Source organism: Protobothrops mucrosquamatus, unplaced genomic scaffold, assembly GCF_001527695.2.
Source record: "Protobothrops mucrosquamatus isolate PMUCROS unplaced genomic scaffold, P.Mucros_1.0 scaffold1465, whole genome shotgun sequence".
In the NCBI taxonomy this organism is placed as follows: Eukaryota; Metazoa; Chordata; class Lepidosauria; order Squamata; family Viperidae; genus Protobothrops; species Protobothrops mucrosquamatus.
In genome coordinates this window covers 260,918-288,542 of record NW_015387643.1, presented here as the reverse complement: position 1 = coordinate 288,542, position 27,625 = coordinate 260,918, and the positions used below count along the sequence as shown (strand labels likewise).

The window sequence follows — 27,625 nt, the reverse complement described above, 5'->3', positions numbered from 1 at the left end:
ATGGAGGAGACATCGGCATCTCGCTCCGTAGCTGCGGAGGCTTCCTACTCTCCGCCGACGGCGGAGCTGCGCGGGTGGAGCGAGGCGCAGTTCCGGCACTACGGCTTCGCCACGCGGCCGATCGCCCGGCTGCGCCACGGAGACCCGCGCGCCGAGGAGCTGCTGGAGAACGAGGTGTGTGTGTGTGTGTTGTGTGTTGTGTGTGTGTGTGTGTTTCGGCAGGCTCTTCCTTTGCCTGACCTCCGCTCTGTCTTTGCTTCCAGGAGCCGGTGGTGCTCACCGACACCGACCTGGTGTATCCCGCCCTGAAGTGGGACCTGGATTACCTGCAGGAGAATATTGGGAACGGGGACTTCTCGGTGTACCGAGCCAGCACCCACAAGTTTCTATACTACGACGAGAAGAAGATGGCAAACGTGAAAAACTTCAAACCGAAGTCCAGCAGGGAGGAGATGAAGTTCGGGGATTTTGTGACACAGCTCCATGAAAGAGAGCAGCGGGGAAGTGGAAAAAGGTAATAAACACCTGAATAATTATCTGAATAATCGGGGGGGTGGAATAAGGGGCTAGGGTGGGATTTGCTTCTGGCTTCATCTGCATGGCAGAGTGCAATGGCTTCTTTGCATATAGGCAGCCTTGGCTCTTTTACGACTGGTGGACTTCAACTCCCAGAATTCCTGAGCCAGCATGGCTGGCTCAGGAATTCTGGGAGTTGAAGTCCACGAGTCCTAAAAGAGCCAAGGTTGCCTACCCCTGTCTTAACCAGTTCTCCGAGGGAAGAGAGGAGCCTGTTCCAATGCAGAAGGACCTTAACGCCCAGCGTTATGAGTTTTAAACCTTTTGGAAAATGAAAGAAGCAACCTGGGCATTGTACTTGATTCATTGGGGAGTAAAGCAAGCAGACGTTCCCAAATCCTCTAATAAAAGAAAAAGGCCGTAGCTTGGAATTGGAAATAACAGGCCATTACATAAATCCAACGAGATAAAGGAGTGAACGTGGTGGTATTTTTCAGGCACGGCTGAAATATTGGAGAAGGGAACAATTGGAAGTGTTAAATTTAATTTTTGAGGAAGTCCTTCGCAAAATGAACCTTGAATCTGGGCAGTTTGTAAAGAAAATTTGTTTTATAATAATAATAATAATAATAATAATAATAATAATAATAATAATAATAATAATAATAATAAAGTTGGAAGGGACCTTGGAGGTCATCGAGTCCAACCCCCTGCTCAGGCAGGAACCCTACACCATTTCAAACAAGTGGCTGTCCAGTCTCTTCTTAAAAACTTCCAGTGTTGGAGCATTCACTGCTTCTGGAGGCAGGTTGTTCCACTGGTTAATTGTTCTAACTGTCAGGAAGTTTCTCCTTAGTTCTAAGTTGCTTCTCTCCTTGATTAGTTTCCATCCGTTGCTTCTCGTCCTGCCTTCAGGCGCCTTGGAGAATAGCTTGACTCCCTCTTCTTTGTGGCAGCCCCTGAGATATTGGAACACTGCTATCATGTCCCCCCTCGTCCTTCTCTTCATTAAGAGGCAGTTGTTTATATACAGTGAGAAGGAACATTTTGTGCTGTTTATACCTTATTTCATTGAAGAAAGCTCGTTTAACAGAGAAATAGTTTGTATAATTCATAGCATCAGAGTACGCATCATATTTTTCTTTCATTTCCCTGCTTTGTGACGCATGGCTGTTTGCCACTTTTTGCATTGTAATCTGTCTCTCCCAAAGGAAAGCTAATTCATCTGCACTGGGTGGAATTGGAGTAGTTTGTTTACTCTGTGGGTGTTATGTCTACAGGCATACTCCCACTATTATTTTATAATAGAATTGTATTGCATTATATTTAATAACAGTTATTAGTAACTGTAACGTGGCCCAATATTGTTTTACGCTGCCGTGAATGTTTTTCAGAAAAAGGACAATGGTGTGTTTACACAACAGTGATGTAGTGTAGGCCATATAGTATAGGTTCACGCAACGTGCTAAGTCATCCATGTGCACACCCAAAAACCTTTTCTTCCCAATTCTAACACGAATAAACACCAATCAGATTTAATGCACCTGCTGCATCTTTAACCTGATCGTGTTGCATGAGCACAGTGAAATGCATCCTCCTAATCAAACTCTGTTTTCCCAGTGTTGTTTACTATTTTGGTAGTTGCTTTTCACCATGTATTGATCCTTGTTGCTCTAGGTCAGGGGTCTTCAAACTTGGCCCCTTTTATGACTTGTGGACTTCAACTCCCAGAATTCCTCAGCCAGGCGTGCCTGGCTGAGGAATTCTGGGAGTTGAAGTCCACAAGTCATAAAAGGGGCCAAGTTTGAAGACCCCTGCTCTAGGTACAGGTGCATTTTCTATTGCTTTTTCATCTGTCAGGTGTTTCTGCACTGCCATTCCAAATCTGGCAAAATTACCCAGCAGTTAGACCAAACTTGTTTCCTTTCTTATGTTTCAGTTTTGACAGATTGGAAGGCAGCAGACCTCTGGCTGTATGCTGTTCCTTCCTGTCCTCTCTCTTTCCTTTCTGAGGAATATTCTGCACTCATGTGGTGGCAGAGGAGGAGGAGGCAGTGACACTGCTGTGTAGGTCCAGAACTCTGTTGCTTTTCTGTCGCTGAAGGTAAACATTATTTAGTTTTTTTTAAAAAAAAATCAGCATTTTTTTTTCAGTTGTGAGATGGGCTTCCCAAGTAAAAAATGCTATTATCTCCTGACACTGCATTGCCCATACCAGGGGTAGGCAACCTTGGCTCTTTTATGACTCGTGGACTTCAACTCCCAGAATTCCTGAGCCAGAATGGCTCAGCTTGGAAACCTCTCCCTTTCCCCTCAGCGTGGCTGGCTCAGGAATTCTGGGAGTTGAAGTCCACGAGTCATAAAAGAGCCAAGGTTGCCTACCCCTGGCCTAGATGATAGAAAACTTGCCTCTTTTATGACTCGTGGACTTCAACTCCCAGAATTCCTGAGCCAGCCATGCTGAGGGGAAAGGGAGAGGTTTCCAAGCTGAGCCATGCCGGCTCAGGAATTCTGGGAGTTGAAGTCCACGAGTCATAAAGCGGCCTAGGCCTAGGCCAGAGGTAGGCAACCTTGGCTCTTTTATGACTTGTGGACTTCAACTCCCAGAATTCCTGAGCCAGCATGGCTCAGCTTGGAAACCTCTCCTTTTCCCCTCAGCATGGCTGGCTCAGGAACTCTGGGAGTTGAAGTCCACGAGTCATAAAAGAGCCAAGGTTGCCTACCCCTGGCCCATACTATAGATTAGTGATACTGAAAGTGATACTGAGAAGTCCACAAGAATTACTATGTTGAATTCTCTGGACGTCTTACCAATAAACTTTATACAGGACCCCAGAAACATAAGATTTTATTCTTTTTTCAAGGACCACTAGTCATTTTTTGGTAATATTACACTCGTGACAATTCTTTTTTCAGCTCTGTAAGCTAGGTTTTGTTATCATTTCTGTAAGAACTATGCAGTTGATTGACCGATAATGAAAGAGCTAGTTGGATGTAGCTTTGCCACACACATTTGCATTTCTTTTTTCATTATTTTCTGGTATATACAGGTTATATCTCCAGCAGACCTTAAATGACACGGTTGGAAGGAAAATTGTGGTAGATTTCCTGGGCTTTAATTGGAATTGGATTAGCAGACAGCAGGTGAAGCGAGGCTGGGGTCCGCTGACATCCAACTTACTACTGATTGGCATGGAAGGTAACCAACCAGCCTCTTTGGACAAGTAATTTGGTTTTAGTAGTCCTTTAGTGCTACCTGTTGAGGAATTCCTATGGTCACTATGTCAGTGTTAGGTAACTGAATTTGGATGGATTGTTTTCTTCTCAGTTATAATCTTACCTAATACAATGTTCTCAACGTGTTCCAGTTAGACTAAGAGGGAGAGTCCAGAGACTTGATTGCGGCAGTTAAGCTGGGAGCTGACAAACAACAAGAACCAAATTTACTGAAAATTATGTGGTGATAATCAGATATGACCCCAGGCTGCTTGGATATACATACAGTTAGTCTGCAAGGGCCCACTTCAACCCCACATCTTAAGAAAGCCGAACTCTTGGAAACAATTTCTTCCAACAGGAACTTTTATTAAGAGTAGTTGATAGCAGGCATAATAGACAGGATCTGAGATTTCCTGCGCAGAGTGATAGCCAATCCCCAGGTGTTAAGTCCATCGTGGGAAAAGGGGAGATAACATCGGCCCGTCTCCAATTCACGCAGCGATGTTATCTCCCCTTTTCCCACGATGGACTTAACACCTGGGGATTGGCTGTCCCATACTGGATGGGCAGACTATGGGGTGGGGCCTAGTTTGGGGATACCTTAATCTATTACTCTGAGAGCATAGAAATAAACCAGGCACTGGGTTACATTCCTTATTTCCTTCCTTGTTCTAGCTAACAGTTTGGGAAGATAAAGTTCAGAGAGAGACATAGCGCAGGAAGCAAATTGTTACATTGTAGGGGGCAGCAGACACAGAGGCAATAAAATGAAGCAAAAGGTTACATTGTAGTGAATAGATGAAGCGAAAGCAATAACCCCGCAGGCATATCCCCCCTCCCCTTGGCACTATCCTGGACGTGGCACCATTTTGGTGACATCTACAGTCGTGGGATGAAGTTTGTGCACCCATTCCCAATAACTTGTAGAACAAGACCTGCTGGAAATTAAAGTTCACATTTTGTAAAATAATTCCAGAAATTTGTCTCGGTCTTGCTTTATGCAGGAAATGTGACACCAGCTCACTATGATGAACAGCAGAATTTCTTTGCTCAGATTAAAGGATACAAACGATGTATTCTGTTTTCACCTGATCAGTTTGAATGCCTTTATCCTTATCCCGTGCACCATCCATGTGACCGACAAAGCCAGGTGAGATGACATCTTGGTCAAATCGTATTTTTTGCCTAAGACACAAAGCATAATTTTTAATGCTGGTTTATTACAAAATTCCTACGTACCTTTGTATTTTCTCTAACCCAGGGGTCTCCAACCTTGGCAACTTTACGACTTGTGGACTTCCAACTCCCAGAATTCTGGGAGTTGAAGTCCACAAATCGTAAAGTTGCCAAACGTGGAGACCCCTGCTCTAACCATCTGCCTGAGAAGTTCTTAGATATATATCAAATGATCATATGATGCACTTAACTCAGTCATGGAAAATTAATGTATCGTAAGAATATCCTTATCCAGACAGCTAAAGCAGTCATCTGAACCTTTATCTAGGTAGGCTGGGAAGTGTTAGCCTCATACAACTGCAGGGCTGGCTGTTTGGTGATAAAATAAAAGGGTAATCTTCTAAACTGTTTACTAGAGATTAATACTTATTTAATTATTATCATGAGACAGCTTTGTAGAGAACTTCAAAAAGAGTTCTCTTTAGGTTTTCTCATTTCTGTTGCAATTGTCTGTAGACTCCTACAGACTCACAGGGAGGGTACTAGAAAGAGTGAGGCTGGATAAACTCCCCTCATTCTGTCTGTTGGGGTTCCATATTGGATCTTCTAACAGATCTAATTTCTTTGTAAAGTTGCTTGTTGGAGGACCAGGAACTGACAGTGCCAATTTCTTTTCCAGCACTTAATAATAATAATAATAATAATAATAGTAGTAGTAGTAGTAGTAGTAGTAGTAGTAGTAGTAGTAGTAGTATAGTACAATATAGTACAATAGTACTACCAATAGTAATAGGTGCCTTGGGTGCAATCCCAAAACAACTGGAGGACCACTTGAACACCATTGGCATTGACAAATTTGCCATTAGTCAATTTTCATTTCTGTTGCAATTGTCTGTAGACTCCTACAGACTCACAGGGAGGGTACTAGAAAGAATGAGGCTGGATAAACTCCCCTCATTCTGTCTGTAGGGGTTCCATATTGGATCTTCTAACAGAGATTTCTTTGTAAAGTTGCTTGTTGGAGGACCAGGAACTGACAGTGCCAATTTCTTTTCCAGCACTTAATAATAATATAATATAATAATAATAATAATAATAATAATAATAATAATAATAATAATAATAATAATAGTAATAGTAATAGTAATAGTAGTAGTAGTATAGTACAATATAGTACAATGTAGTACAATGTAGTACAATATAGTACAATAGTACTACCAATAGTAGTACCAATAGTAATAGGCGCCTTGGGTGCAATCCCAAAACAACTGGAGGACCACTTGAACACCATTGGCATTGACAAATTCGCCATTAGTCAATTGCAAAAGGCAGCCTTACTAGGAACTGCTTCCATCCTGCAATGATATCTGTAATACCATCAAACATCCACATCTGCCTATCCCAGGTCCTTGGTAAGGACTCGATAGGTAGACAAAAATGCCAAATCCAGTCTGAACATCTGGCTGACTGTGCGATGATCAAAATCAATAATAATAATAATAATAATAATAATAATAATAATAATAATAATAATACAACTACTATTGCTTCCCATGGGGCCTAGTCTTACTGTATAGTTTTAATGTAATGCCCAGAAGTAAATGAATTAATTCTAGAAGAGGATTACTGGTCACTTGCTAAATGAGGACAACAACCTCTGGTTTATGCACCTTGCTTGAAAGGGACAGTTTAGGCCAGGAGTGTCAAACTCACAAAGTCAAGTGACATGTCATGACGTATCGCGAGTTTTTTTTCCATTGCCGGCAATGGGGTGGGCGCGGTTTTGGCATGATGCATCCGGCCTGTGGGCCGGCAGTTTGATACCCCTGGTTTAGGCCCTAGAGTCCCAGCCCCCTTCTGGAATACAAGTTAAAGCCAGAGTGGATCTAGATCAGGAGTAAGAAATCTGTCTACACCATGTGTTGAATTATACATTTCTTCATCCTTAACTGTTAGCTATATTGCTTTTGGCTGATGGGATTTGGTCTAGTTCCCAACAGTTTGCTTCATCCAAAAATATTTGGAAATACATTGTCTCCACCCTCTTCAAGAACTTTGTCTCTAACAGGATATTAATGATACTAATTCCTTTTGTAGAAGAGTCAGCCATCTTTAGATTCACCCAGTAAGTCACCTACTGGTATTCATGGAAGTCAAAAGTAAGGCAAGAATAAAGCATTGAGAAAAGTAGCTGCAGCCTCCATACAATTTGTCCGTAGCCTTGGTCATTTGAAATTGAATATAAAGATGAATTAATAAAATTAGGGGAGATGCCAAGCATGCACCAGTGTTTCCATCTCTTTTATTGGAACTGTAATAATGAGCATGTTGACTGCCTTCTCTTTGAAATGCCAAGTGAGATTGATGCACCAGGTTGCATCTAAGAATTCCACCAGTCATTCAGAAAGTCTATGCAATGGATGTGGATGCTGTGCTTTGATATTCTCATGCTTGTTTCAGCACCCTGGTTCCTCAGTAATCAGGGTTCCCTGCAATAAAGGAGAGGATATTTGAGGGCAACTAAGTAGATCATCTCTTCCATTTCAACAATCTGCTGGTGAGATCATTGTTAATCTCCAGTTAGCTCTGCATCATTATATCCCTCTGTTGGTCTTTTCTAAATTGGTTCCCCAATCAGCGGAGCTTAAAAAACTCCCACAAATTTACACTTTATTAGAAAGTTACACTAGCCATCAGGAGTGCTGATTTATAGTCCTTCCAGGCTACTGTCATGAGCTTAATGTTTGCATTTATTTCAGACATCTCAAGAATGCTTTACTCGGTTATTAGATCACTTACATAAGGCCAGATTAGATCTTGATTTTTATCGATATAGCAGAATCCTGCCAATCAATGCTCTATAAATACCTGGTATTTTCTTATATGTGTTCCGTGCTTTTCTTTGCTTGACAGCATTGGCTGATTACATCTTTAACTAGTAAACAAAAATGCTGAGTATAGTCATTCACAATCAACAAAAAGAGTAACTGGTGGGAAGTAGAGCGCAGTTTCTTGAAAGTGGTGATTTTTATCTCTAGTTTCCCACCTGCCTGTTAAAGTCAGCAAAGAAGTTCATTTTCTTTGAAGTATCTGGGATGGGAAGCACAGGGAGAATCATTGTGTTGTGACTTCAGTGACTTCAGTGATGCCTTCTTCTCTCCTGCTAGGTTGACTTCGACAATCCCGACTATGAGAAGTTTCCTAATTTCCAGAACATAGTTGGCTATGAAACCGTAGTTGGCCCAGGCGATGTGCTATATATTCCCATGTATTGGTAATACATTTAGGATGAGAATGGGACAGAATGAGCTGCAGCAGAATCAATTTAAGGAACAAAGGGGGTTCTGTCAGAGGCTCTGAACCTCGTGTCTTTTGCTCTGACTGCTCTGTTTGTAAAGTGCCCCCTGCAGGAATAACAATAATCCTTGATACTTGTTCATATGCAGAAAATGTTGATCCCTTTTTCTGCTGTAAGATTTACATTTGGGAGAGAAAAATTGTTTGATCTGCTGTTGGTTTTGTAAATTTGCCCACTGACAAAGAAATGATCAGTCTATAATTTTAATGGTAGGCTTTTTTTTTTTTTAAACAAATTTTATTGGTTTTTTAGTTCTTAATACAAAGTGCTCGAGACACACCATGGTGCTGGGGCAATCAAAAATTCAAAAACAAAGCATATATACATTAAGTAACTCAATCAGTACATCAAATATTCCCTCTCTATTTCCCTCAAATAGCTTATATGTTTAAAATAGTCTATTTCTAACTTAAATTTCTATTAATCCTAAACCTGTTTTAGAGCTTTATGCAATTACAAGACCATAATCAAATTTAACTGTAAAAACACACATTATCAGTTAAGGTATCCCTTCCAAATATATCCTAATTCTTTGATTTCATCATAAATCTTATTTATTCCTTCTTGCACTAATATCTCCTAGTTAAGATAAAATATTAATCCTATACATATCTAATCCATCAATGAATCAATCAATCAATTTCTAGCTAAACAAAATATCAACCTTAAATCATTTGAGTCCCTTAAACAAGGTTCTGATTTCATCCAATTAATTATCAAACCTAATAATATCCATATTATCAAACAAAACACATCATCTTATTAGAATCACATTCAGTTAATTATTAGTTCAAATCCTGAACATCTTTTCATTTTTCTTCATTCCGTTATATAATAATTTTCATGCAAATAAACCTATTAATCCAAAATATACATTCTTACTTTATTTAATATATATATTCTAATAATCACCCATTTTTCTTATTTCTACTCAAGAACTTAATCCTTAAATCAATCCATAGTTCTAAAATGCCTTATATCCAATATATATAATTTTAGATTTCTCTTTTCAGTCTTATTCTAGGCTTTTTTTCCCTGCCAAACAGGTTTCCACAACAACGCTTCCCTTTCATCCGATAGGTCTCTCTTTGCTGCTTGTGAAGCCACTTGCGGCAGTAATAAGCTTCTTGTCCTCTGCATTGGGCCTAATGGTAGGCTTATTTTAAAAGTGAGAGACAGAATAACCAAAAAAGAAAAAATAAATCCAGAAAAACGCGTTTCAAAAAAGTTATAAATTGATTTGCATTTTAATGAATGAAATAAGTATTTGATCCCCTATCAATCAGCAAGATTTCTGGCTCCCAGGTGTCTTTTATACAGGTAATGAGCTGAGATTAGGAGCACTCTCTTAAGGGGAGTGCTCCTAATCTCAGCTTGTTACCTGTATAAAAGACACATGTTCACAGAAGCAATGAATCAGATTCCAAACTCTGCACCATGGCCAAGACCAAAGAGCTGCCCAAGGATGTCAGGGACAAGATTGTAGACCTACACAAGGCTGAAATGGGCTATAAGACTATCGCCAAGCAGCTTGGTAAGCAACAGTGCGATTACTCGCAAATGGAAGAAACACAAAATAACTGTCAATCTCCCTCGGTCTGGGGCTCCATGCAAGATCTTACCTTGTGGAGTTTCAGTGATCGTGAGAACAGTGAAGAATCAGTCCAGAACTACACGGGAGGATCTTATCAATGATCTCAAGGCAGCTGGGACCATAGTCACCAAGAAAACAATTGGTAACACACGACACCGTGAACGACTGAAATCCTGCAGCACCCGCAAGGTCCCACTACTCAAGAAAGCACATGTCCAGGCCCGTCTGAAGTTTGCCAGTGAACATCTGAATGATTCAGGGGAGAACTGGGTGAAAGTGTTGTGATCAGATGAGACCAAAATCGAGCTCTTTGGCATCAACTCAACTCGCCATGTTAGGAGGAGGAGGAATGCTGCCTGTGACCCCAAGAACACCATCCCCACAATCAAACATGGAGGTGGAAACATTTTGCTTTGGGGGTGTTTTTCTCCTAAGGGGACAGGACAACTTCACTGCATCAAAGGGATGATGGATGGGGCCACGTATCGTCGGGTCTTGGGTGAAAACCTCCTTCCCTCAGCCAGGGCATTGAAAATGGGTCATGGATGGGTTTTTCAGCATGGCAATGACCCAAAACACACAGCCAAGGCAACAAAGGACTGGCTCAAGAAGAAGCACATTAAGGTCCTGGAGTGGCCTAGCCAGTCTCCAGACCTTAATCCCATAGAAAATCTGTGGAGGGAGCTGAAGGTTCGAGCTGCCAAACGTCAGCCTCGAAACCTTAATGACTTGGAGAGGATCTGCAAAGAGGAGTGGGACAAAATCCCTCCTGAGATGTGTGCAAACCTGGTGGCCAACTACGAGAAACATCTGACCTCTGTGATTGCCAACAAGGGTTTTGCCAACAAGTACTAAGTCAGGTTTTATTTCACTCATTAAAATGCAAACCAATTTATAACTTTTTTGAAATGCATTTTTTTTTATTTTTTGTTGTTATTCTGTCTCTCACTGTTACCAAACCTACCATTAAAATTATAAACCAATCATTTCTTTGTCAGTGGGCAAATGTACAAAATCAGCAGGGGATCAAATAATTTTTCCCCTCATTGTATATGTTCTTATAAACATTTACCATGACAGTTTTGGGGAAGCTACTAAATGAAGCAATTGTCCAGGCCATTATCAAAGTTATACTTACAGACACAGGTGGTCTTTGTTTAACACCTGCCCGGTTTAGCAACCGTTTGAAGTTATAATGCAGGGGTCTTCAAACCTGGCCAGGTATGCTGGCTGAGGAATTCTGGGAGTTGAAGTCCACAAGGCATAAAAGGGCCAGGTTTGAAGACCCCTGTTATAATGGCACTGAAAAAGTAATCTTACAACTGGTATTTGCACATATGATTGTTGCAACATCCCCAGGGTCATGTGATTGAGATTCAATCACTTTGCAACCAGCAAGTAATCACATGATTTGATCTGATTTCATGACCATTTTTACCATGGTTGTTAAGTGAATCATCATAGTTGTTAAGCAAACTCAACTTCCCCAGTTGACTTTGCTTTTTGGAAGCTGGCTAGAAAGGATGCAAATCGCGATTATGTGATTGCAAGATGCTGGCATCACTGCAAAAGCAAGCTGCTTGCTGAGCAGTCAAATTGCAATCCTGTGATTGTAGAGTGGAGCAATGGTCATATTTTTGAGGATAGGCTGTAAGTCACTTTTTCCAAAGCCATTGTATTTTTGAACGGCCATTGAATGATCACTAAGTTGGAGGACTACCTGTATTTTCTTATGAATATATGCATACAAGTGGTTGTTTGTTCATTGGGTAGCTTAGAACTGAAAAAAGTATAATAGACTATATAGTTTTTTTTCCCAAAATGAAGAAAAGAAATAACTAAATCACAATTTAATTATCATACAACACGTTCGGTATTTTTGTAAAACTAATATTGGAAATGCTAAAATCCTCAGTTTTAAATTAGGAATATTAAAAGAGTTATCTTCTGTGGCTTGATATAGGTGGCATCACATTGAGTCATTGCTGAATGGAGGAATTACCATTACTGTAAACTTTTGGTACAAGGTAAGTATGTTTGAATTTAATATAATAGCAGTATAAAGTTTTATAAACAGACTTGTGTTTTAATTGCAAAATTATACAGTGCAGTATGATATTGATTACATTACTGCATCATAAAATCTATACTTTATTTAAATGATCAGAATTGCGTCAGCTGCTAAAATTGACTTGAATTCTTAACTTGGTTTCTTAAGTATTATCTTAGAGATAACCTTGTTGAACCTTGTAATACTTAAGTTGAAATAGTGAAGTCTTAATCCTAGCTTTTCTAGAGAGATTCAGCATTGATTCCTGGTGACTCTACAATAGTCCCTGCAGTTTCCTTGGCAAGATTTCAAAACTGGTTTGTCCTCGTCCTTTTCTTTATAGGCCTGAGAGAGTGACTGGCCCAAAGTCTCACAGTTGACTTTGTGCCTAAAGCAGGACTAGAACTCACGGTTTCCTAATTCAACAATTCAAGAAGCATGGGAAACTCTGAAAAATGCTATCATAAAAGCCCAGTCCAGCACAATACCACTGAAAAAGAAAAACAAGAAAGTCAAGAAGAAACCAGCATGGCTGCACAAAGATCTCTCAGACAAACTGAAAGACAAAAAGGACAAATGCAAAAAATGGAAAGAGGGACACAAAACTAAGGTTGATTATCAGAAGACAGCCAGAATATGCAAACACGAAGTCAGGAAAGCAAAGGCTCAGAATGAACAAAGACTTGCAACAGAAATCAAGGATAATAAAAAAAGTTTCTTTCAACATATTAATAACAAGAAAAAAGGCAAGGAAGCTGTAAGTCCACTGAAGAGAGAAGATGGCAAGAAAGTAACAAGCTATAGAGGGAAAGCAGAGCTGCTTAATTTATTCTTTGTATCAGTCTTCACACAAAAAGAAATTATAGCACAACATACCCCCCAAAAAATACTGCAAAAGACAAACTAGTAATAAAAATTAAAATAAGGAAGAAAATGGTAAGAGAACACCTATCCGACCTTGATGAATATAAATCACCAAGACCTGACAGATTACATCCCAGAGTTTTGAAGGAGCTGGCAGATGTTATCTCAGAACCATTGCACCATATCTTTCATAAATCCTGGAGCACCTGGGAAGTACCTGAAGATTGCAAAAGGGCTTTTCCTTTCTTCAAGAAAGGGAAAAAAAAACACCCAGGAAACTACAGACCGATCAGTCTAACATCAATACTTGGGAAGATCCTGGAAAAGATAATAAAAAAACAGATCTGTGAACAACTAGAAGCAAACAAAGTTATAACTGGTAACCAGCATGGATTTGTTAAAAACAGATCATGTCAAACCAATCTTATTCGTTGATAAAGTGACTAAATTAGTAGACCAGCAAAATGCTATGGACATAGTATACTTAGATTTCAGTAAGGCATTCGACAAAGTAGACCACAATCTACTGCTTGGTAAGCTAGAAAAAGGTGGAATAGAAAACATCACCCCCAGATGGATTTGTAGCTGGCTGACAAACCATACTCAACCAATAGTTCTCAATGGTACTACATCCACATGGAGAGAAATAAGGAGTGGGGTACCACAAAGCTCTGTCTCAGGCCCAGTACTCTTCAATATCTTCACCAATGACTTAGGGTTAGATGAGGGAATAGAAGAACTCATCAAATTTGCAGATGACACTAAACTGGCAGGAATAGCCAACACCCCAGAAGATAAGCTAGAATTCAAAAAGAACTTGACAAACTGGAACAATGGGCCCTGTCCAACAAAATGATTTTTAATGTGGAGAAAAGCAAAGTTTTACATTTAGGCAGGAAAAATCAAAGATATAAATACAGATTAGGTGAGACCTGACTCAAAAACAGTAACTGTGAGAGGGATCTTGGAGTCCTAGAGGACGATCACTTGACTATGAGCCAGCAATGTGTAGCAGCTGCCAAAAAAGCTAATACAATCCTGGGTTGTATAAACGGGGGCATAGAATCAAGATCACACAAAGTATTAGTACCATTTTATAAAACCCTAGTGAGACCACACCTGGAATACTGCAGCCAATTTTGGTCACCATACTACAAAAACGATGTTGAGACCTTGGAAAAAGTTCAGAGAAGAGCAATTAAGATGATCAAAGGCCTGGAGACTAAAACATATGAAGAACGGCTGCAGGACTTGGGTTTAGCTAGTCTACAGAAAAGAAGAAACGGGTGACGTGATAGCAGTGTTCCAGTATTTGAGAGTATGCCACAAAGAAGAGGGGGGTCAAATTATTCTCGAAAGCACCAGAGGGCAGGACAAGAAACAATGTTTGGAAACTGACCAAAGAGAGAAGCAACCTGGAATTAAGGAGAAATTTCCTGACAGTGAGGACAATTAACCAGTGGAACAGCTTGCCTTCAGAAATCATGGGTGCTCCATCACTGGAGGTTTTTAAGAAGAGACTAGACAGTCACTTATCTGAAATGGCATAGGTTCTCCTGCTTGAGTGGGGGGCTGGACTAGAAGACCTCCAAGGTCTCTTCCAGCTCTATTCTATTCGATTCTAGTTTCTAGCCTGATACTACTTCACTAAAATGACTTCTTTTAGAGAAATAAGCTTTTGTTTTTTAAAAAAATGAGTGGTAGCATTAGAAATAGTATTTTTGACCAGTCACTTGCCTAAACACCTCCTTTTCATATGATATGTGCTATTTGGTAGATAAGAATTTACTAACTCATCTTTTCTCATCCCTGACTTTTAGTAGCTACTTGCTTATTTACTGTTAGGTGAATGTGATTTTTTTAAGCACAGTGAATCATTGTAAACCTGTTGATCTCTTCAGTTTCCTTTTGATCTTCCTGGTACCCCAGAACCACGGATATGAATAATAGTGTCCAGATAATCGATATCTCTGTCGGAATCTGTTTTCAATTTCATTTTTGTAAATATTGCAACTTGAAAAGCCCTTATTTAAGGAAGGTATTTTTCCCCCATGCAGGGTGCCCCAACCCCTAAAAGGATTGAATATCCCCTAAAGGCTCATCAAAAAGTGGCTGTAATGAGGAACATAGAGAAAATGTTGGGGGAGGCCCTTGGAAATCCACAAGAGGTAATGTGTGAATCTCAGGCTGGTTGTAGTAACAATCTGAGGCTGAGCTTGTTCAGTTTCTGATTGCATAAAATTAATAGCATAACAAATTGAAGATGTTACATATTTAACACCTTAAAATAGGTGGCGATTGAGTGGTTTGGGATAGAGCAATATTTTTCAATCTTAGCAACTTTTAAGATGGGTAGACTTCAAATACCAGTATGCTGGGAGAATTCTGGAAGTCCATACATATTGCCAAAGTTGACACCAGGATAGAGCATTCAAAACGTTAACAGCAATTCTCCTGAAGATCACGGTATTACTCAAGCCTTTAAGAGGGATTTTGTGTTTACTAGAGTAAGCAATATAAGTTCAGCATTTTCTGTGTCAAAAACGAATGTTCGAACTTGGCTTAAGCAAGCGTAAATTGAAGCAGGTGCCTCATTCACCAACTAAATTGCTTGTGTGCTGGAGTAGCTACAACTTTCAGGCTAAGTAGGAGAGTGGCTAAAATGAAATCAAACCCCACCTTAATTTTTATGTGAACAAGTTTCCTCACTTGTAAAGTGATTGTTCAAACATTGAATAAATTATGACTTCCGATATTTACATTAGCGTACCTTTCTGCACTGTTTGGAATATATAGGTAGTTTTGCTTACTGGCTAGTCAGCGACTCTTTTCAATAGTGCTGGAGAAAGGACCGGTCCTTGAACTTGAAGCTGTCACAACGTCTCTGAGATCACACGATCACAGTTTTAGACATGTGGCAACTAGCATATATCTTCACAATGATTACAGCATTCTGCCATCATGCGATTGCCATTCGGACACCTTCGTAGCTGGTTTCCAACAAGCAAAGTGAGTGGGGAAGCCACCAGGAATTTGAAAGTCATGGTCAAGTGATGTCACGTTCAATGACTACGGTGATATATTCTTAACTACATCTGGAACATCTGGATATGACGTTTTAGTTTACCATAGCCTTGCTTAGCAGTGAGGTTGCTGGTCCCAATTACAGCCAGTGAGGACAATGTGTATGTTGATCAGTTTTACAAAAAGCGTCTCTGTGGTGTGTATAGTTCTAGGTCAGGGGTAGGCAACCTTGGCTCTTTTATGACTCGTGGACTTCAACTCCCAGAATTCCTGAGCCAGCCATGCTGAGGGAAAGGGAGAGGTTTCCAAGCTGAGCCATGCTGGCCCAGGAATTCTGGGAGTTGGAAGTCCACGAGTCATGAAGGGGTCAAAGTTTCCCCCATGCTGGCTCAGGAATTCTGGGAGTTGAAGTCCACAAGTCATAAAAGAGCCAAGGTTGCCTACCCCTGTTCTAGGTATTCACCAAATGTTACCATTGAGGAATACTTTTTAAAAAGCTCAGTGTTACTTGGGAGAGAATCGTCAAAGATTCTCATGAGTTGAGCCCTTAAAATAGTTTGGGAATTGTGCTGACATTATATATTCATGTTTATTTTCTGGCGGAGTATATATAGTTTTGCAATTTAGCCTGTTTATAAATCTGTTGCTAGTAAAGCAATGTGTTTTGTTGTTTTTCCTTTGAGCAGGTGGGTCCCCTGTTGAATATGATGATCAAAGGACGGTATGAGTAATCTTGGACTTCTGCAGGATATTGGAGCTGTTTCACCTAAAGGGGGAAGATATTAAGCGCTAATATTGCACACAGCACTTAAAAACAGATGGATTCCTGGTCCAGCTCTGATCCACTCTGCTCATCCAGGGGAATGACTAAAACTCTGAAAAGTTCCATTCGTCCCTCCTGCGACTACACCAAACCTTACAGAATAATTCATCCTTACTAAGGAAGAACCCGTCACCAGTAACTCTATGTTCTCTGTCTGCCTAGATACAACAGTTGGTACCCTGGTACTTGATGATATTTATTTGTGATAGCACCTTTGTAATCACCTATATAAGAGTTACCTAGAGGAACGGTTTTGATTTTCCTTCTATATTTCAGTGTTAGGAATCAACATGGATAACTTCCAACTTATTTTTCCTAAAGGCAACCTTCTCTTTGATATTGCAACTTCTTAAACTAAAGCCTTTTGAGGGATACAGAAAAATGAAGGATGTAAGAGATGGGGACCTTAAGAGCTTTTAAATCCAGTGTGTCATTTTGTCATAAACAATACATTGATTTCTAATTCTATAAATCTGGGACAAATGCCTGTGTATAGAAATTGGACTGTTTTCCACTCAGGATGTTAATAGAACGGGACAAGCCATAGCGAGTGCCCTTAGTCAATAAAACTTGTGTGTCATATTTTTCACTTAACCATGCATGGTTAATTCCTCGTTGCACTCTGCCTTCGCTAGGCCAAATTAAGTGCCAGATCAGTTGGTGAAGAGAGGAGAGCAGCAAAGCTATAACAAAATTGCTTCCCTTCTCCCCCCACCCCCACACACACATTTTGCTCTTTCATATGTCTGGAAAGAAATATGAGCATGGGCTTTGTATTTCATTAAGACAGGAATGCAGATGCTAGAGTTTAACTCCCAGATAACTAAGGAAAAGCTTCTTCATTTGCCTTGAAGTCACTTTTCTACGAGAGTTTTGAAGACGCACCCTGGGTCATTGATTTTTTTTCCAGCATGATAGATGATAGTTAGATATTGGGACAACATCTGTACGTAACAACCAAGAGTTTCTGGGATTCTCTGCATTCCTGTTTACTGTGAATTCTATAAAGAGCTGAAGAAGTGTCTGAAGCCAGGATTCTTGGCTGTTTTGGGGAAGGTGGAACCTGAAAATGCCTTGCAGCTTTGTTACAAGTGAAGCCTTTGATATAGTTTCAAGCCACAAGGAGGCAATGGAAGATCAGCGTTCCTGTGGCTGTCATGAAGACCAGGGCAATGTTGGACTTGATGAATAGTAATATCAATAAAATCATTCTGCCTTTGGCTGAAACAAAGCAATTCCTGTCTTTAGTCCTTGATGTGAAATGGCACCCCAGACTGGAACTGGAATTTTGCTGTTGTATAGAGCAGGGGTAGTCAACCTTTTATGGCTGGCTCAGGAATTCTGGGAGTTGAAGTCCACGAGTCATAAAAGAGCCAAGGTTGACTACCCCTGGTATAGAGCTTAAACAGAAAAGGCAAGGTGTCTCATTAGAAAGAAGAAGATGAGTTGAAATGCAGCATTCTGCTATGTTTTTCTTTTTTTTGCCAAAGGTGTAAATTTGAAAATGTCTAAATAGTTGGTTTGGGAAAAGAATATATTGCAGTTTAGTAGTGCAAAAGCTTAGTTTACAATGCACTGACGAAAGACAGTTTTAGACACTGTCACTTTTGTTTTTTAATCTTGTGTTTTGATGCCATGCTATTGGGAAAAAAATTGTGTCTTGTGATGTGTGGGAATATGTGGGAAATACATAATATCTTAAGTGTAGTTCCTAAAATATAACTACTGTTGAATGACACAAATACCTGTTCCCCTTTATTCTGTATGATACGTATTTCTCATCTTACGGGAAGGGCAACAATTTGAAATTCATTTTGAAAATTCGGTTGTTCCCATGATCTTGTGATTTATATATAGGTTAAAAAATAATAATTGCTACAGGTGACATTTTCCCCTTTACTTTTGTTGTTGCGAAGTCATGTCCGACCCATTGCGACCCCATGGACAACGTTCCTCCAGGCCTTCCTGTCCTCTACCATCTTCTGGAGTCCATTTAAGCTTACTCCTACTGCTTCAGTGACTCCATCCAGCCACCTCATTCTGTCGTCCCCGTCTTCTATTGCCCTCCATCTTTCCCCCTTTACCTTTAGTGTACTGTATATAATTAGATTAATCAATCATGAAATTATCTTGCAGATGGATACCTGGACACCTATAAGAGCTTGTCTCCTGCCGATACATTTGGCTTGATGCTTCTTGCACGCCCCCCTTGTGTCCCCAGCTGTCTGTTCATTTTCGTTTGGGAAGGGTAAGGGACAGATCCCCACCACATGTCCTGCTCCACTTCATAGAAGAATTTCCAACAATCTTTCTTTCACAAGACGAATCTTGCACTTACCTTTGCAAAACAAAAGTAAGATGCAATTAACAGATTTCCTAAGAACATTTAATAAGAGAATTTTGATATTTTAATACATACTTCTAAAAGGGAATAACGCGTAGGAATGTGACAATATTTTTCCATATAAGATGTGACAAGAACTGATAATATTCAGCTAAAGTACTGGTTCATTTTTTTAAAATCAATATTTAAAAAGGCTAACTTTCCTTATTGCATTCTTGTGATGTGAAAAGATCATTGCATCAGGCTTTTAAATTGTGCTAGAAACAACACATAAAGTACAGGCTCTCCCATCTCAGAAAATTACCCACTTTGTTGCTTTTTACATCTGGAATTATATTTAAGATTGCATTCATGCATTCATTACATGTGTGTATGGGAAGCTTTAAATTCTGACAATAGCGAATCTTTCTCAGTACATGCTAAAAAACGAGAAGCAGAGTCATTCCAGTGGACAGACTTAATTTATAGGTGATGGAGAATAATTGGCTCTGATCAATGATTTTCAAACAGGAAAACACATTTATATTCATAACAAAAAAAATGGAAGCAATTGCTCAATGTAAGGAAACCAAACAGTTTAAATAGCATGCTGTCTAGGGAATTATGGGAGTTGAAGTTGTCAGGGGAAAAACTTGTTAAAGAGAAACAAGAGACAACACACAACAAAATTCTCACCTTAGGATCCAGAGGTTTATTTTAAATTTGACATACAAATTCAGTACTTACATTTCAGCAACTTATTGCAATAAGGACCAAATGGACAGCAGTCATTAAGTGTGACGGCTGGGCCAGGTGGCAACACCCTTATCCCTTGATGCATATTTTATACCTTAGCACTGTGCCTACCCATGACTTCTGGAACCACCCAACAATCTTTCACCATCTATTGCAAAGGTCACAGTTCTTTCTTTTACTAAGTATTTCTCAGCAGACACCAACCTTTATTTTAATTGACTATCAAAGAAATATGTTCGATTTATACAGAAAGTATTATTAAGATATTTTTTCCTTTCACAGTCCCCACTTCTTGTTCTTAGGACAATACCACAATTAGGACCAATAAATAGAGAAAATGTACATTACATTAACACAGGAGGGCATCAAAGTGTTATACAAATTAAAACAAGTGGCAATAAACAACAACACAACCATAGGCCATACAGCAGACATGAGGCATCTTCTTATGCAGAGTGTATCCTTCATGCGCCTTTGGGCTTGCATTGTGTTGGAAAAGGTGGTGTAAAGGTCTTCAGTTGTCTGAGGAGAGCAGATCAAGGCTTACCTCTTTGTTGGTTAGCCTGGGGCAGAGGTTATACGCTGGTGGGGAGTAGAAGTTACTAGCACCTAGGACAGACATGTCAAACTCGCGACGTCATGTGACGTCGCACAACATATCGGCAGTTTTGCTATTGCCGGCAATCAGGTGGGTGTGGCTTCCACGTGACGCATCTGGCCCATGGGCCAGCAGTTTGACACCTCTGGCCAGACCTTGACACTTCACAGCAGTGTTGGTGGACAAGATTTGGAACGGTCCCTTCCAAAGAGGAGCCAAACAGTTCTTATGCTGAAATACTCCAGTCAGAACTCAATCACCAACTTTCAATGAATGGCAGGGATGTAATGGTTCCTTGGGCATAGCTACCGCGACCTGTGAATGTCAGACTTTAAGAGATGTGAGAAGAGCTTGGCAATAGTTCAACAAAACAGTGGCTAACATACGAGTGTCTTTTAGGTATAGGAATGTTGGCTGGCATCAGTATGGGTTTGGTCATTAATACTTCACGTGGAAAGAGTCCAGTCTGTTGAGAAAAGACTCATTCTTATAGGGGAACCTGAACAGCTACGAGAGAGGCCTTAAGGTCAATCAGAGATCTTTCCATTTTTCCTTGGTATGTTTGAAGGATTGCAAATGCTGTTCTCTGCACCGCTTTTCCATTTCTACAAACCAAACCACAAAAACAGATCAATTACCTGGTTTGAGGGAGACATCGACAGCATCCAAGACAACTTTCGCAAAAATTAAATTAGTCTCTTGTCAAAAGTTCCAGCAAGGGAAAATTGACACCTAAGTTCTTGTGCGACAAGCACATGCCATTGCTGCAAGTATTGACAAAATCTAGGTCCCTTATGAACATATATAGGCTGGGAACGTTCCATTATAGAACAAAGAGACCACAAATTAAATCAAAAGAGCAGAAAAAAGCTAAGCAACGTTTATACAGACGTGGGTGGACGGGGGACACTAACTTGTCCAATTCAGGCTAAAATGCTTGTGGTTGCGCTTCGTTATCTCTCAACCATGCTGCATTTAATCATGGTTGAGAGCATGGTTGAGGGCCTACAATGTTCTTATGTAGTTGGTTCGTTCATTTGCTTTCTTTTTTCCATTTTTTTGTCTCTTTTTTTTCTTCACTTGGGCAACAGACAATTCTCCAGGGGCAATAGAGGGAGGCTGAGCCCTGCCAACACAGACAGTCCTTATCTACAGAAAAGGCCCAGTCCCTCAATAGCAGTGATCAGGAAATGCGCTGTCCCAGCAAATAAGCTGACCCTTACCTATGGGGAAAGTAGCATTTGGCACACAATCTTAAGGCAATTGCATGTCAGCAATGTAGACACAGATACAGACAAGGGTTCAAATACTGCACAGAACAATAAACACATTTAAACAAAATGAGTGACACCGCACCCATAAGCATAGAAAAAAAAAAGACAAAATGTACACATTGGGATAACTGGATGTACAGTAGGTCTACCCTGGGAGTGTGCCACAAAGGATTCCTTCTGCCACCAGGAACTCTTTCTTCCCCCAATGTAGAAAACAACCCAATGAAAGAAAACATGGACAAAAACGGGAATGGAACTCCACCCTAGGAGTGCCACAAGAGAGACCTTCCTCCATTAACGCAGAGCTCATAGTTTCCACTCAAAAACAACAAATGCCCCTTAAGAGCAGGCATGCAACAACAACAAAAAAACTATCAATAGCAACCGTATGACAGGGAAAAAAAAGCAACTGCAACACAATATTTCACAAACAATACCTTCGAGCCCAGCTGAAGGTTATTTCTCAACTCGAAAGCTGCCAGCTGGAAGTAAAGCCACAGAAGACAAATCAACAGGTTGCTCTTCAGGGCCAGGGGTCCCAGCAAAATAGGCACGGTCCCCATGGACAACTCCACATTCCATACAGCAGTAACAATAACAACAGTCACACCAACATCTACAATCATTAAACTGACACATCATCTCAACATTTACTCACCAAAGTAGATCACTTCAACTTTAACATGGAGTCAATAATGGTGAGAGGAAGAACTACTGCCAAGCATGAGGCCACTGTTAACACAAGGGTACGACCCTACCTGAAGAGCTATCTCAAACACTACAAAGGGGTGATCAGCCCCCAGGAACGTCAGCTCCCTTTTGGGTCCTGGCCATGGTAGTTTCCACTGCCACTGGACTTGCCCGACCGTTTTGCCTAAGGGCACGACAACCTTTACACAATTAGCCCATCCCAAAGCAAGTCTGGTTGTGACCCCTTGCTGCCAAAAGTGGAGATGGCACAAAAAGGGGGTCCCAAGAAAGAGGTACCTCCTTATCTCTGGTCCAAAGCAGAGAGGGAGTGCAAGCTGATTGCCTATGGTCCAAAACTGCCCTCAAGTATTATCTCTTGCAGCCTCATTGACGAGGGTTTTTTTTTTTGTTCCCTTGTCAACAACGCTCAGCAGGAAATAAGGTTATGTCATTTCTCAAGCTTTTTCTGGCTGCTGGTGATTTGCAGATTGAACTCTGAGGCTGCCATTTTGATGTTTGAGCTTTGGGCTTTTATTTAAGCTGCGTGAAGTGAAGATATGTTCCTTTTATTTTCAGCCCTAGCTGATATTGTGCATTGGTGGTTCAGTGGTAGAATTCTCGCCTGCCATTTATTTATTTATTTATTTATTTATTAGACTTATATGCCGCCCTTCTCCCCACAGGACTCAGGGCGGCTCACAGCATATTAAAACAGTAGGGTAGGCCCAGGTTTGATTCCCGGCCAACGCACCAATGGCAGGGATGTAATGGTTCCTTGGGCATAGCTACTGCAACTTGTGAATGACAGTCTTTAAGAGATGTGAGAAGTGCTTTTGAGACTTTTTAGAAAAGAGACTTGAAAAGCTTGCAATATAAGTTTGGATTTGAAAAGCTGGAAGACGGTGTCAATGACATCTAGTGGCAAACTACAATCTATTATGCTTAAAGGAAACTTGGCTTGAAGCCCAGACTGAGATAAGACTTTTGTTGTCCTTGGAAACTTTCATTTTTGAAGACTGCAGCTGGGAAAAGAGGGAAAAAAACCTCTTGGGCTGCTTATCTGTGTGGCAGAGATGATAAACTATTTTGAAACTGGCCTGCCTGGATTACGAATACAAATACTAACTGACTTTTAGAGCTGTGTTGTGGAGCTACTTCTCTGTAGAAGAAACACCCATTACTGATTGAGATGATGGAATACTTTGGATTATAAACCTTTGATTGATGAACAACTTTTAACTGCTTTATTCTCTCTGGACAGAAAGGATATGTTTTTCATTGGACAGAAAAAATTGAATTTTGCTTATATTTGTTTAGGGGAGGCTTAAGGACGGACTGATAGGCACAGAAAACAGCACTTGAAGCCTACAGGAGAGTAAGATAAGATAACCTTTATTGTCATTTTTTTACTGTGGGCACAACGGCACACATCAAAAATGAAATTTAGTTGCCCGCTCTCAAAGTGAAACACATACATGACACATACCTAAACATACTATGTACAACATATGTAAGATCAGAATCCCAACCTACCACAATCCAGACTACTGTCCCCATGAGCAGAGCACATGGAACTTATACTCAATATAGCATTGAACATTTTGGGGAGCATAGGTGTCCCCACAAGGCTGCTCATTGCTCCAGTTTGTTAGACAGTCTCTTTGAGAAATATAGAAGCACGGGCATCCTTGGAAGTTCCAGCCCTCCACAAGTAAGCCTATGAGCTCTAATTACTGCCTCGCAAAGTCAAATATTTGTTGCAAGCAGAGGATGAAGTGACAGGGGAGGGAGCAGCCATGGCTGCTCCTGCAGAATAACATGAACAGATGCCCGTGTGCCTTAGGGAAACACAGTTTTCTTCTGCAAATCAGAGCTTTAAATTACAAGGCTTTTACTGATGCCAACAATTGTGGAAAGTCATTTACGTAATGATTTCTGTCACTGCTGATTAGACAGTAGATGAAAGAAAGAAGTTTGACAATTAGGAGTGAATGGCCATTAATCAGAAACTTGGTTAGCAAAAGAGCCCCTTTTCTGTTTTATGTTCCAGAGCAGCGCATTCTTGCACCTGGCAGTCCACCGACGAAGAAAACAATCCAGCCTTTTTGTGCTGAGTAATACGTTCCCAACCTGGTGGGATTTGATCAGAATTTTGCTGTTGAAATGATTTCAGAGTATTAGCTACTAATAACAGATAAAACAACCCAAACAGGAGAAACCGGGGGAGGGGCAATTTTATACAAGCAGAGTTGGATGAAGTAGCTTAAGGGCCAACTAATCTAATTCTTAAATCAGGGACTCCATTGTTAAAACCTACTGAGGGGCAAATGACATGGATTTTGTAATTTGTTAACTAACACAGTTATTTTGTATTTTAATTTGATGTATTTTCTCTCTAGGCTGAACAGACTGAACACCATTTCAGTTACAACAAGATTGGCATTACTGTGTTACCAAATAACTGATTGACTTTGGCCCAGGACTGCATACTAAAAAGCAGAGACATCACCCTGCCAACAAAAGTGCGTATAGTCAAGGCCATGGTTTCCCAGTTGCAATGTATGGCTGTGAAAGTTGGACCATAAGAAAGGCTGAGCGCCAAAGAATGGAGGCCTTTGAACTATGGTGCTGGAAAAGACTCCTGCAAGTCCCCTGGACTGCAAGGCGATCAAACTGGTCACTCCTAGAGGAGATCAACCCCGACTGCTCTTTAGAAGGCCACATCCTGAAGTTGAAACTCAAGTACTTTGGCCACCTAATGAGAAGGAAGGACTCACTGGAGAAGAGCCTAATGCTGGGAAAGATGGATGGCAATAGAAGAAGGGGACGACAGAGAATGAGGTGGCTGGATGGAGTCACTGAAGCAGTAGACGTGAGCTTAAATGGACTCCAGAAGATGGTAGAGGACAGGAAGGCCTGGAGGAACGTTGTCCGTGGGGTCGCAATGGGTTGGACACGACTTCGCAACTAACAACAACAACAAATGAATGTATGAATGGGAAGTTAAGAGGAATTGGCGTGAGTTGAAAATAAAAAGCCGAGTCAACTGCCCCCCCCCCAATTATTTTGTCGGACATGTGGAAAGTGTTTCTTGCTTCTACTTCTTCTCATCTGCTCTTTTATAATTTAATCCAGCCTTACCCAAACTAATGTCTTTTGGGTGTCATGGACCACAGTTCCCATCATCCTGTGGCTATGCTGGCTAGAAATGGAATGCCTTATTTTCTCTGCAGTATGCGCCTAGGAGGCAGTAGGTCTGTGGGATTTAGATGTATTTAAACATTTGTTTCTTCTGTCTAATTTATTAAATCAACGTCTAATTCGAAATTAAATGTTTCGGAGAAATCCAGGGTGGTTTACAAGAAAACTCTCAAACACAGCTATTGTAAAGCATCACCAGCACTGCTTAAAACAATATTAAAAGTGTGTATTTTAAGAAAGAAAAATATTAGTAGTAATTTACTTAGTGCTGTTTGACCATAAAATGTGTTGTTCTACATATGCCTGGCTGAACAGTGTGTTTGGAGTTGCCTCTAAACAGGTGAGGGATGCACTGTTCATATTTTCCTTGGGAGAAAGTTCTATTTTTGGGGTGCTGTCTCTGAGAAGGCTCTACTCGTGGTCACTGTTCTATAAACCAAACTAAGGGGACCATCTGGTCTAAATGGATGGTAAACAAAGATGATTAGGGGGCTGGAGGCTAAAACATATGACAAATGTTTGTGGGAATTGGGTATGTCTAGCTTAATGAAAAGGACTAGCGGTGGTGACATGATAGCAGTGTTCCAATATTTGATGGGCTGTCACAGAGAAGAAGGAGTCAACCTATTTTCCAAAATATCAGAAGGCAATAATAGATGGAAACTAATCAAGAAGAAAACCAGCCTAGAACTAAGGACTTGTGAAAACAACTAACCAGTGAAAAGGCTTGCCTGCAGAAGGAAGGAAGGAAGGAAGGAAGGAAGGAAGGAAGGAAGGAAGGAAGGAAGGAAGGAAGGAAGGAAGGAAGGAAGGAAGGAAGGAAGGAAGGAAGGAAGGAAGGAAGGAAGGAAGGAAGGAAGGAAGGAAGGAAGGAAGGAAGGAAGGAAGGAAGGAAGGAGATGGGAATGAGAAGGAGGGAGGGAAAAAGGAAGGAAGAAACCCTCCCCCCAATCACAATGCTAATGTGGCCCTCAATGAAATTGAGTTTGACACCCCTGATATAAAAAGTGGTTAAGTGAATCTGGTTTCACCATTGACTTTGCTTGTCAGAAGGTTGCAAAAGGGGATCACATGATCCTGGGACACTGTGACCGTCATAAATATGAATCAGTTGCCAAGCATCCGAATGTAAATCACATGAGCCAGGGGATGCTGAAACAGTCATAAGTGTGAAAAATGGTCATAAGTCACTTTTTTAAGTGCCATTGTAACTTCAAACTAAGTGAACTATTGTAAGTCGAGGACTACTTGCACTTTATCACTTTTTTTTTTTTGGGTCAAGTTTTTGACACCTTGCTAGGCGACTGGTGGTATTCGGATATTGTCATATCCTGAAAGTGGTACAATGGGTGAAAAGGTTGAAAAGCCCTGATCTAGTGAATATATACATGCATATATATTGTTGGAAGAAAAATCAGGTTCATTTCCAAGCCAGGAATAAGATGCTGGAAATGAAATGGAGGCTGCTTAGAAAAGAAGGTTCTTGTTTATTAATGAGCAGAACCAGCAACAGCATGCAGTTCTGAGACAGCTAACAAAATGGAGTTGAGAGTGGGTGGGTTTTTATACCTTCTTTGGGGCTTTGTGTTTGTACTTTGTACTTTGACCTGTGCTTGAGTGTGCCCTTTTGGTATTCTAATTATTGTTGCTTCAGTCCCGTTGTGGCTGGGAAGTCCTATCCTTGGAGCTGGGTGGGGGAATGTAAATTCTTAATCCCATCAGCTGTGGGGACTGAAGGCATTTTGCTTATGAATAGTGTGCCCCAGTCTTTCTGAATATCCATTCAAAATCTCCTAACAACTGGCCCTTTTGCTTGAGTTCCCCCCCCCCCTGTAGCAGGTAGACGGGGGCTGCTTTCTGTCTTTGTTAAGATTTTTTTCTCCATTTCTCCTTCAGGGGAAATATTCTATCCTGCCTCTTTTCATATTCCCCCAAATATTTCATTCTCTGGCGGAGTGTGTGTGCTGACTTTCCACAATATCTAACACTGCCATCGGGGATTCATAGATTTCTGTTGTGTTTATGAGTATAGCAAGAGCGATGCAGTATTTATAAGGTCATACCCACTTCTTGTCTTCTGAATCCAAGCAACGTCCATTCATATCTTTGTGCAAAAATACCGCTTGCTGTCATTTAGCTGACCAAGGTTTGTTGAGAAG

General features: G+C 40.6%; 1 protein-coding gene across 1 annotated transcript; it reads left to right on the top strand.

Moving 5' to 3' along the window:
• Window positions 1-18,364, top strand: HIF1AN (hypoxia inducible factor 1 subunit alpha inhibitor). Its single transcript, XM_015822106.1, has 8 exons — window positions 1-174; window positions 264-514; window positions 3,567-3,715; window positions 4,740-4,885; window positions 8,079-8,185; window positions 11,827-11,890; window positions 14,835-14,945; window positions 16,488-18,364. Exons 1-8 carry the CDS (start codon window positions 1-3, stop codon window positions 16,530-16,532), a joined length of 1,047 nt encoding a protein of 348 aa, XP_015677592.1. The 3' UTR covers window positions 16,533-18,364.
• Window positions 18,365-27,625: the final 9,261 nt, after the last annotated feature.

Excerpts from the sequence above, each read along its gene's own strand:
- HIF1AN (XM_015822106.1), top strand. The coding sequence starts at position 1 with ATGGAGGAGACATCGGCATCTCGCTCCGTAGCTGCGGAGGCTTCCTAC. Across the intron at positions 515-3,566 it reads CAGCGGGGAAGTGGAAAAAG|GTTATATCTCCAGCAGACCT; the intron begins GTAATAAACACC and ends TGGTATATACAG. Across the intron at positions 8,186-11,826 it reads CTATATATTCCCATGTATTG|GTGGCATCACATTGAGTCAT; the intron begins GTAATACATTTA and ends GGCTTGATATAG.